This window comes from Merops nubicus, unplaced genomic scaffold (assembly GCF_000691845.1).
Source record: "Merops nubicus isolate BGI_N331 unplaced genomic scaffold, ASM69184v1 scaffold26630, whole genome shotgun sequence".
NCBI classification, from domain to species: domain Eukaryota; kingdom Metazoa; phylum Chordata; class Aves; order Coraciiformes; family Meropidae; genus Merops; species Merops nubicus.
In genome coordinates, this window is record NW_008585257.1 from 4,580 (window position 1) to 16,273 (window position 11,694).

Sequence of the window (11,694 nt, forward strand, 5' to 3'; positions counted from 1 at the left end):
TATTAAGTCTCATTAAAACAATGATAGAAATGAGCAGAGGTTTTATTCATTGATTTTAAAAATACACACATCCAAATGTATCATACCTATCTTTTTTTCAAGAAAAATGAGCAATGAAATCATATGTTAAGTGTACCAATCACCTTCAATACTGTTTCATTTGTTACTTGTTTATTGTCTAATGAAATAGTACCATACTGAAATTTATAGTTGCTTTGTCAGTCTAGTCTTTGCTGTAGCTCTTTGAGATGTTTCTGATATTGCTGTGATAAAATATTAGCTTCTAAATAGAATAAGTATACTGAAAATAGGAAAAAAAAAATTGAAAGGTTAAAAGATAAAATTGCTCTTATACCTCAGATAACAGAAGCAAGTATTTGTCATTGCAGCCCAGCAACTTCGTGAGACCATCTCACTTTACACTGTACTGTGAAACAACAGATTATGCAATAAGGGTCTTTGCTGGCTTGTGAGAGCAGACGACCTTCAGCAGGTTGACCAGTGTGACTAGGAAGACTATTTTGTTATTTTAATTTTTAGTCAAGTTTTTGACTAAGTTTTAGGTATTACTGAATGCCTTCATTGTGAGCCATACAATCCAAGCCTCCTTGCTGCTTCAGAAATTCTCGGTCCTTTTTTACTGGGGAAAGGGTAAAAGTTTAGTTTGTTGCAGGCTGGCATGCATTTTGGAGAAGCAACATGTGTCCGAACTGCTGAAGTGGCTGATTTCAGAGGAGGCTTTTGGCAGCTGCTTGAAATGTTGCTGCCATTCTCTTTGCTGCAACTGTTCGACACGTTTGAACTTCCCAGTTGGCTGAGCACGGATAATTCACTTCCTCCCTCTGACTCCTTGTGTTGCAGCATCCCGTTTCCCTTTGAAACCAGTCTCTGGTTGTCAAAACTGCATGGTCTGTCCTGGCACTGGGAGAGGTCCCAGGTACCTCCTTGGCAGGGGGCTTGGGCCAGGCGGTGAATTCCCAGGTGGGTTCTCCATGGTGAGTTGTCTTCTGCGTTGCTGCTGCTCATCTCCAGTCTGACCTTTCTGACAGGAACACGTTCTGTAAACGACTTCGATCTCCTAACTGCTTTATTAATTAAAACAGCACTGACCATTGATTCTGGGAGAACAGATTCATGCTCACCTAGAAGAGAAATGCATAAATGCATGTTACTACAGTGGCAGATATTAAGGGTGTAATTTCTGTGGCATAAACTCAACTGAAGAGCTTTAACAGATGAGTTTATCTGTACTGTCGGTGGTTGAGAGTAGTGCAAGTTCTTCTGATGCCAGGATATGGTGTAGAAATATTTCATGCTTGGTTTTGCAGTTCTGAAGACATAAATGGTACCCAAGGGTTAGTCAGATGAAAATGGAGATTTATCAAGTCAATATTGATCTAACCAGTTCTCTAAGACTCATTAACAACACAGATTGAGAATTGACTTTCAGTAATTAATTGCTTGTAAGCAAAAATTGTTAAGGTGAGAAAGGACTTGCTCCTTGTGTTGGTAGGTGTTGTGATTTGAAAAACAAAAATGTTCTGTCTCAAGCTGTTTGCAGTTTGTATTTGCAACTTAAAAATACTGTGATTGCTTCTAGATGAAACAAGTTGTGAATTTCTTCTTTTTCTTAATGAGGCAATTTAACATATAGGCCTGTATTTTAAGATTTTACTGCAATTTTACTATTGTAGTCAGTATAAATGGTGTAAAGTAAACCACTTAGCATACTAGTGTTGCTTAGAGGAAAAATCTGCATGCTCCACGAATGGTACAGAGTAGCTGTAATAGTTGGAGAGAATTTGGTCCTTTTTTTTCCTGCTATCCCTATAGCTTAATTTCTAAAGCAGTATGAAAGTTTCTCTTAGGAATGGGTAAGATATTTGGGATAGAAATGCTAATGCTATTTTAAATGGACATAGCAGACATCACATTACTGACCATGACTGGCTTTCTCTGCCTTGAAAACAAAGAGAAACTAAACCATTACACTAAACATAAACAGTCCTGTTGACATTGCAAGTACTAATGAAACATACTTCAGTGAGTATAATATAGTTTAAAGTAGGAGTTGTGCAGAAAACTCACCTAGTATATATTGTTGTGTTCTAGGAACTTTGCAGCATGAGTTAGGAAGTATATTAAAGTGAAAAAAGTAGACATAAAGGACTGATGATTATATTTGAAACAGAATATCTGAATAGCCATTTAAAGAGAATTGGATTGCAGAAGTTGAAATGAAGCTAGTTCAGATAGGATGTTGCCTTTAAAAAAAACCAGCAGCCCAACCTCCCCTTTGTAACTGTCTTTCATACCATCTTTGCAGGGAAATATTTGAAGATGTCAGGCAGACCCAGATTATTTACTGGCAGTAACTGAACCTGTACAACAGGGCTTCAGCTAGGGAGGGGCTTTCACTACTGTCTTTGGCTCCCACTGCTGAAGCAACACCACCAACACGGTATCATAGAAGTTTTTTCTGCTGAGTTGGCCACATAGAGTTGTTCTGAAAAGAGCTGGTTTTCAGTGTGGCTCTGAGTGAGAACTGTCAGCTCACATCTTCTGCTCTCCTGCAGTGTCACCAGGAGAAAGGAGACTGAAGCACATGCAGAGCTTAGAGATATGGATGTGGTTGTGCATCTGTCTATACAGAGATGTATGCTAACAGAATTTCCAGATAAGAACACACAGTTCTGTCCTGTAACAGGGAGAATCAAAGTTATGTCTGGACTTTGTCCAGAAAATAAAGCTGAGCTTGGGTGGCTACAAACAGTCCACTTGCAAAACAGAGCCCTGCGTGTTCTGGAGAACAGCACAATATAGCACCAAGCTACAAAAATTAGGGCTCATTCTATGTATGTGAGAGAAGAAGCAAGAGAGGAACTGAGAGACTGAGGTGATGCAGCTTTACATGTTCTTGTGGCTGTAACTGCACTCTTGGCTGAACTGGCATTGATAGGCAGCACCAGGTTTTGTCTTGAACGTTGGAGAATTACCATCTGGCTTGAGCTGATCAAAGAGTTCAAAGTAATGCATCTAGTCTGGTTTTCATAGTCTGGGCTGGTTTTGAGTTCAGGTTCATTTTGATTCCTTGGCTACAGGTGCAATGCACAAAATTGAGCTATGAGCTCAGACAGCAGTGTGAGTCCTGAAGCACTGCATGTTGAGTGCACTCTAAACCTCTAAAGAAAGCTTTTCAGCTTAGGACAGATCTTCGGTCCCTTTGTTTCTTGGGTTGGTTGGTTGTTGGTTTGGTTTAGCATTGAATGGATTGTGCACCATGGCCTTGTTGCAGGGTTACCAGCTGGCTTTTTTCATATGCTGTCATCACAGATAGTTACTTTTAAGGTTCTGGAGTGACAAAAGTTGATCTTCTTTCAAGTTAGCTTGGCAAATACTTGGAAGAGATTTCTGTAGGCAGAGCTCCTGTGTTTATTCTTTTGTGACTGCTTGTCCTGAGTGCTCCCATTTAATTCTTGAAGTAAATACTGTGTTTCAGCTTCTTAGCCAATAAATAATGAATACACTGCTGTACTGTCTCCTAGCTAGTGACTTTCAAATCTTGTCATGCTCTTTGTTCTCAAATCATCAGGAACAGTCAGAAATGTGAATGTAGCCGTGTGTATTGGGAAAGGAACAGGAGAAAGTTGTGTTCAGGTGACTTCTCAGTTACTACCCCACCAGTCAAAAACCTAGAGAAGTTTGAGAAAGTTAATTTCTGTTTAAAGGTCCACAGTTTCATGATTCTGGCAAACAGGTAGTGATGTACAAAGCTAAAAGTCCTCCAGGAAATTGAATTTACCATTCAGAGTGTGGTACAATAAGCCTGAAATGCTCAAAATCCCTGTGGTATGATGGAAGGACAGCTGGTTGGTCAAGCAGGAACAATTTAGGGGTTTACTAGTTAGAACAAAGACTTTTGGCAGGGATTTTTATGACCAAGAGGGACTGAAGGTGTCCTCCTTCCATGAGGTTTGAATCTTGTGAGGATTTTGTCTGGTCTTTGAGTTTGTGAGCATGTGTATGGTTCTGGTGGTGCTGCTGTTGTCCCCTGCCCAGCCCAGCCATAATTTTACCTTCTAGGTAGGGAAACAGTTTGCTGTCAATACAAAATACTGATGTATACTATACATGGACTGACTTTTGGTACTGGCTGGAATTTCTGGATAGTTAAGTGCAGGGCAGTAGACTGTCCTGATAGGGCAGTATTCATTTCTGCTTGACATATTCTTGGAACTGATGCCTATAACAGGTTCAAAGTGCTGAGCTGTTTAATAGGTTTTTTCCAGCTTTCAAACCACTGGAATGTATAAAAGCAACTTTCAGGACATTGACAACTCAGCATAACAAAAAAAAAAAAAAAAACAAACCCAAACTTCAACTGCTTCTAACAGTAACATGAATCCTTTCCACACAGGTTGTTTAAAGATAGAAGCTCAGTGCAGTAGGTTCTGTGGGTTTGTGGATATTTTGGGGTATGTGTATGAAAATGTGCATGTCAGCTTCTAGCCCTACAAAATTTTAAACTTCGCAGAAACTGTGCAACACTTTATTATATCTTTAATCTTCAAATGGTATCCTTGCAAAAAACTTTGCTCTGATTACATTTATTATGTCTGAAGCTACATTCGGATTTAATCTGAATACAGATTCTCCTTCCTTTCTTTAACTAACTTTCATTTAGCTGGTTCATCTTCAAGTTAGCTGCCTTTTCATATTTGATAAAATAAGCTTATATATATAGTTCTTTCTTCCTCACAGATTTAGATTCTTTTAATGTAAGAATTTCTAGACATTTGGATGAAAGAATATTGAAGAAACAAATCTGTTCTATAGTTGTTGATCATGCATTTTTAGAAATTGTTTTTATGCTATAAAGTCTGACAGAGACAGAATACTGGGAAACATAGATGAAAATGTAAAGAATTAAATAGCCAAAGTTCTGCATTTGTTGAGCTAAATACTAATATGTGAGGTAGATGAAGCAAGTTTTTCATACTGCAATTAAATTTAGAAGACAACTTCATTAATTGGCTTAGTATTCTTAATATCACTTCACTTTAACGTGCAAAGCTAAATATTTGAAAGTGCCTAATGTAGTTAAATACATATTTCTTTACACAATTAAAGAAGGGGAAAAGAGACAACAAGACCCAGAGTTTCTTTTTTTGATAGAAGCATTCAAGTGAGCAGAAGTGTTACAGAGCACATTGCACAAGTACACTGATGACAGACATGAAGTACGTGGCTCCTGTAAGTCATCATTTAATTTTAGAATTTTACTTCCCTAACATAAGACCTGTAAAACCTTATCCCAAATATGTTCATCTGTTTCAAATTCATGCTAGTGTTTCACTGGCATGAATTTAATCAATATAAGACCATCTGTGAGTGAAATGAATAAACCCCCAAAATCACAGAAAGGGAACTCACTTTATACTCCTCTTGAAGCTGAGTGTGAAAAGAACAAAGCTAGGAGTTATTAAAGATTTAAAGAAGTAGTCTTTACATCTACATTTGCATTTTTCTTCCTGTAAGTATAAGCATACCTGTTTTAAATACAATAATGTGTGACTGCAGCTTTTGCTTCTGTTTTATGTGGTCATATTGCTCCTCAAGTAGGCTTACATCCATCTTGGTTGGCTGCTTATCACCATCTGAAGCCTGTTGCTCTGAGGTATGAGTCACTGAAAAAATACCAGTCATATATTTGTAAGCCTTCACCATCTGTTCCAACAAGGAAGAAAAAGTCATGCAGAAGCAGGACACTTCCTTCATTGTGCTGGCTAAAAAGCAAATCAAGTGTGAAGCATCTGAAAGTTTCCTAAATAAAAAAGTAACTTTCTTCCAAGCACAGTGACTTCTCTGGGAAGCTGTGTGGTCTACTCTGAAGTTGAGGATTTCAGTCAGCTTGTTTTCATGCCGTGCATCTGAAGCTACTGCATACAGAGTTCATGATTCTGACTGGATAGTTGGATTTAATGTTGACTTAAGGCTGTGAGCATATGAACCTTTGCCAAAAGAAACAGTGAAATACAAAACCTCTTTGAAGGCAGTCAGGTGCACAAAGGGCTGGGTAATACTGGTTTATGTAGTAATGTAAATCCTTAAAGGGGTGCTGTCATGGTGACCTCCCCAAGACAGTAGTTCCACCAGGGAAGTCTTTCTTCAGGGTTCTTTCCCTGTATGTTTTGTCTTCTCCCCTCCACTCTCTTAACTTTCATCCAGTTTCATTCTTGGTGCTGCTGCTTGGGGCAGTGGTGTAGGAGGGGAGAATTTGTTATACCTTAATTTTCTGTTTACTGCTTCCTTTTAAGAACGTGTTAAAAGTATTCAGGCTGGGTGCAGAGTCAAACCAGTATGTGCCAGTGACACTTGGAACTGGGGGGCTGGGGACAGAAATGCCTGACTTGACTCACTCGGGTTTTCTGCCTTTCTGTAAAATGAAATAAACCATAGAAGTAATTGTTGTTACTGAGAGCTGAACAAACTCTTCAAACGCATTGTAAGCCACATTTTAAAACTTACCATGCATGTAATAGTATTCTCTAATAATGAGGCAAACATTTTAAAAACATATGGCTTTTGATCTTACCAAATAAATAAAGTACGAGACGATGTCTGGACTCTGAACTGCAAGTTTCTGTCTCTGAAATGAGTCCATCAGATACTGTTGCAAGGGCCCAAGAGAGTAGTGTGTGAAAAAATAATACAGTTAAACAATAGTTTTAACATCATTGTGCATCTGTTAGGTTCCTTGCAGTGAAAAATGTTGCATGAAAAAGACTGCAAGGGCAGCGTGTGGAAAGGTCAGCGTGTGTAAAGAGTGCCTGTGTGCTGTCTTCTTCCAGTTACTGGCAGAAATGGTGATGATTTGCATCATAAGTGATGTACTGAATAGGTTCAAATCCTGCAAATCTTGGGAATCCCTTTGGTAGTTGTGTGTATGCGGGTGATGGGACTGTAGCTGTGATGCATAGAGTTCTGGTAAGGCTCAGCAGGCTCACATGTGTAAGTCTGTTGGGATTCACTTAATTGCTTTTGCCTTCCCAATATGCTTGTCTTGCAAATCGTGTTGCCTACCTCAGCTGCAGTCCTTTTCTGCCTTAGCCAGGGAAAGAAGAGCAAACACAAGACTTTGTCAGGCACTGTAGCGTCTCTTTTGACCCTGGAAAAGCACATGTCATGTTAAGAGTTGTTGGGATGTATTGAGGCTTTGGTAGATACACTTAGATATTCTGCCTTCAGGAGTGACAAACACACACACAGTGCTCTGTGGAAAGGAGTACCTCAATTGCCTTGTTTGTTCAGTCTTTGGAGTTGTTGGCACATGGAGTCCTCCTGTGGACCTTCAGGCAGTTGGTTTATACATTGGGGCAGGAGATTTAATTAACCTCATTATAGTTAGAGCTGGAATTCAATACAAACATTATTAATGGTCATAAAAGTTACCCAACCTTTTTAAAATTCCAGTCACACTGTTTGACTCGCTGACCTCCTGTGAAAGTGACTTGTGCAATGTGACTTTGTTGCAGGAAGAATTATCAGGATAGCATCCTTGAGCATGAAATGTAGCCTCTGTCTAAAAGATGTATCCTTAACTTCTCATTAGAAGAGCATTTAAAGTATAGTGAGTTGGTATCTGATCAGAAATTATTTGTGCTGTACCCTTCCCTCAGGATCATGGAAAAGCCATCACACTTAGTTACACAAATATACACAAATACAGGACAGTCTCTTCCCAAACAGTTCTATGGATAAGCAGCAAACCCAGAATCTGGGAAAAAAAAAACCCTGAAGCCCAGTGAAATGAAGTGATTGAGTCCAGATGGCACAGCAGAGCAGTGGAACCAGGAACAGGATTAGCTTTTGTTTTGCCAAGCCAATGCCAGATACACGGCAGTTTGTTCCCTTTTCAGGGAAAGCTTGTGAGCAGGGCATCTTGACTGAGCCTCAGAAGATGTATATACACAAACATAGATATATATACACATGTTTTTATACTTTGCTATCAAGGCTTGTGTGTCTATACATGTGTGTGTGTTTCAGGAACAGTTTGCAACAAGGATATGATTCATAAAATAAGTTGCAGGTCTAATCTGTATGGTATCATAAAGTAGACGCAGTTAATTGCAGTTTTGTTGTGTAGTGACCTGGTGTAACTGATCCCTGTTGCACCACTGACATCAGCCTAAAAATGAATTACCTGTGGGTTCTGTTCTTATACTGTAGTGGAACAACTTCCTTTGTACTTCCAGCCTGCTTGGGTATTATTAATTAAAAACAAACAAAAAATCCCACCAAAAAACCAACACATACTGTCATGCATACACGAAAAAATGTGACTTCTGTTAAACTGATCAATCATTCAGTCTTTAAATTGCATTACTTGGCTCTACAGACCACTGTATACTTTTAAGATCTGCAGCAGGTGGCACTATTGGAGAAGTATGACTATGTTTGCCTTAGCTCTTACATGTTAGAGGCCTCCATCTGGCTTGTAGGTTGCCGAGGACTGTAAGCAGTCAAGCCCTTTCCTACCACTGGCACACGTATTTCCTAATGGTACTATAAGTTCTGATAATTTATTGCCATGATTAGGTCTGTGTAAAAACTCGTCTGTATTTAATTGAACAAACTTCTCTTCAAAACATCCTCTATGAGTGATTTTCTTCTGATTATCCACTGAAGTGCTGTATTTCCCTTAAGTCTGTTCTTCCATCACACAATGGAAGCAATCCTTCATTTCCTTGAGGCAAAAAAACCCCAATTGAGAATACTTCATAATCCAAAACCAATGGCTTTTAGAACTTGAAGTAGATGTTTACTGCCCTTGACCTTGGTTGCAAAAATCTCATTTAAAAAGATGCAACTAATTTTATCTCATACTAATTAATTTGTGAGTAGTAAATTAGTTTTTTATTACTAAAAAAAAATTGTTTGGAGGGCCTTATAGGAATAATTGTTGATTTAAAGATAATTAAAAATGCTCATAGTGGTTAACTGACTGAATGCACTTCTGTAACAATGGATTTTACTGCCCACCTGAGACCAGAGGTATATATAATTATTCATGTTGTTCATGTGCAGAATTATAGGCATGTCCAATACTTTTCATGCAGGTTGCAAAGACAGAAAAGTAGTACCTGTAGATTTTAACTGTCACTGAAAAGGAAAAATCAAAGTTACTGTGATAATCCCCTTTCTCCAGCTTCCTACAGTGCTAGTCTGTTATTTAAATGCAGTGTTGAAGTGTTACGAAGTGACTATTTTGTTGGTAGAAAGTGTAATAACAAAAAGAAAGGTGGAAAAGGTGGCTGCTGTTATTTGGTTTCCAGACAGGTTTTGTAGAATCAATAGTAATTGTTTACTTTTTAATGAGATTTTTGATAAAAGCACATCTACTTCTGTTATTTGAAAGCACAGACTTAAAGCATGCCACAGTTAGGGACTGGTTAAGTAGTTGGAGCACGGGACTCTCATGATGCAAGGTTATTTTTTGGTGCTGTCTGCGTGTCCATGCTAAGGGGATGCAGAAGCCTATGAGGCAAGTTTTCAGTGTCATCTTGAGATACGATTTCTGATCTGACCTTTCATGTGCTTTCAGAGATAAAGGGTTTAAGTGTGTCAAAGGGAAGGTAGCCCAGCTGTCTTTCCAGTCCCTCTGAAGGTTTGGTTTGTGTCTTAGTAGCCCACCTTCACATTTCCTTGATAGGATTCTACTTTCCCCTTTTATCCCTTATATTATGTATATATCAATTATCTATATATCAAAAAGAAATCAGGAATGTCATTTTGTTAGCTAGTCTGCAAATGTTGCCTCATTAGTACAGGCTGTAAAACAGCTTGCCAAATTTCTATTCCTTAGATCCCTGAGGTTCCCAAGTGACTGAATGCAGTACCACTGATCCAGACCTAGTGACTGGGGGTTTTGTGAAACAGCGGTGTGCCAAGAGTGAAGGAGAATCTGTAGAAAGCACCAAATGGCTCCAAGTTCAGTGGTGAACTCTGGCACCTCTGATCCTGCACTCTGCCTGGGTGTCTGTAAAGGCTGAAATCAAGGACACCAAGTTAGCACTGAGGATTTCATACCCATGTGCTTTGACTTTAACATTGGTGCTATCCAGCTCCCTTTGCAGAACCACATTTTTTTTTTTGTGGATGGTAAATGCAGTCACACTGAAGTCACTGGATTCATCTTGGTCAAACTGAATTGTGCTGGTTGTGTGGAGTTGAACGCAGCAGATGTTCTGTATGTGGCTTTTTGTGCCTGGCATAAGCAATGTTTAAAATCCTCTGTTCGTCTCTCTTGAGTCTGTTGGTGCTGAGGACTAAATCTTCCTCTGGAGTGTTACTTGCTGCAGCAAGTAAACTAAAATGCTGAAATGTGCTCTGTCGGGGCTGCTCACTCTGTTAGTTGTCTGCACTGTTAGGAATGGAATCTCTCATGCTGTGCAGCATCCAAAATGTAGGGTCAGGACCTGTTGTCCATTTGATAGTTCTGCTATCCTTGCCCACTGAGAACTTCTGAGCTTCCCTTTTAGACGTGACGATGTGCAGAGGCAAGCCTAAGAAGAAACTGAAGGTATTTACCAGTTGGAGATTTTAAACAAATGAACCCTGACATCTTCCCTTACAGTTTCCCTGGCTTCCTTCTTAGTTCATGTGTTTCTTAAATGAGTGTGACAAACAAGATGGTCAGGTTTACTCCATTTTGGCCTCATAGAACTGTCCATAAGAAGAGGGTAAAAGGGAACTGAATGGCCTTCATTAGTCCTCTTCAGAGGATTTTGGGAATTCATTGAAGCTTCCTTGATCCTGCAGATGCCTTAAATTCCAGTTACTGATAAGTAGAGTTGACATCTCTGGTACTGCTACCTAAGTATTTTTTCTGTACCAACTACTTCTCTGATTCTTTCCTAACCATAGAGTTATGATGGCTACAGCTCTAGGAGGTGACAGCAGCCTGTGTTTATTCATTCTCCTAACAGACATTTGCACCTAGGAAGATTCTGGGAGAATTTCAAGCAGGGTCTAAAATTAATTGGATAAGCGATATAAATTTTCTTCCCTGTGTTTTTTTGGTCCTTGCAGGATGGTGCTGAAAAGCACAAGGCACTTATTAGTTTCCACTTCAGGCATTGTTTGAGTAGGAATGAGTTTATCTTTCATTGTTTTTAATCAATAAAATGTACTTATCTGTAAGTGGAGTTTGATAAGAATCAAGTACAGCATGAAAGAACTGGTTAATCTGTTGTTAATGAAAAGTTTTATCTGGATGACAACATCTTGCTTCTGAGATATTTGCTTTTGAGCATCAGGACACAAACTACTTTAGTATTCATCTTCAGGGAAATCTGCCTGGTGTATAGGTTAACTTTAATAAGCCTTGCAAATGACTCTAGTTAAGATAGTCCTCCAAAGAGGATGGTTAAGTACTAGTGCTATTGTGAGAATGGATATAGACTTGAAATCTGTGCAGGGGAGGAGAATATCCTAAAAATAATTTGCTATTCGGAAACATCCTTCACTTTACTTCCATGCAGAGATCTCATGAGGAATTTGTACTGCACTTCATAATCACTACTAGCCTAATTGAGACAATGAAATTACATCTGTAAGACTCTGTAAAACCAGACACAATTCCACGGTGCCTGATTCGGTACCCACTGAAGTCAACACATGTCCTGCTGA

At 39.0% G+C, this 11,694-nt stretch overlaps 1 protein-coding gene across 1 annotated transcript; it reads right to left on the reverse strand.

The window, feature by feature from the left end:
- Positions 1 to 579: 579 nt before the first annotated feature.
- LOC103779457 (chromosome unknown open reading frame, human C9orf152) lies at positions 580 to 5,778 on the reverse strand. The gene is made up of 2 exons (XM_008947086.1): positions 5,550 to 5,778; positions 580 to 1,142 (listed from the first exon to the last, which is right to left on the reverse strand). The coding sequence occupies exons 1-2, from the start codon at positions 5,776 to 5,778 to the stop codon at positions 580 to 582; spliced, it is 792 nt and encodes a 263-aa protein (XP_008945334.1).
- Positions 5,779 to 11,694: the final 5,916 nt, after the last annotated feature.

Bases quoted from the DNA above. Each gene is read 5' to 3' on its own strand.
- LOC103779457 (XM_008947086.1), bottom strand. From the start codon at position 5,778: ATGAAGGAAGTGTCCTGCTTCTGCATGACTTTTTCTTCCTTGTTGGAA. The intron at 1,143-5,549 runs GTATGCTTATAC...TTTCTCTTCTAG, and splicing joins CATTATTGTATTTAAAACAG to GTGAGCATGAATCTGTTCTC.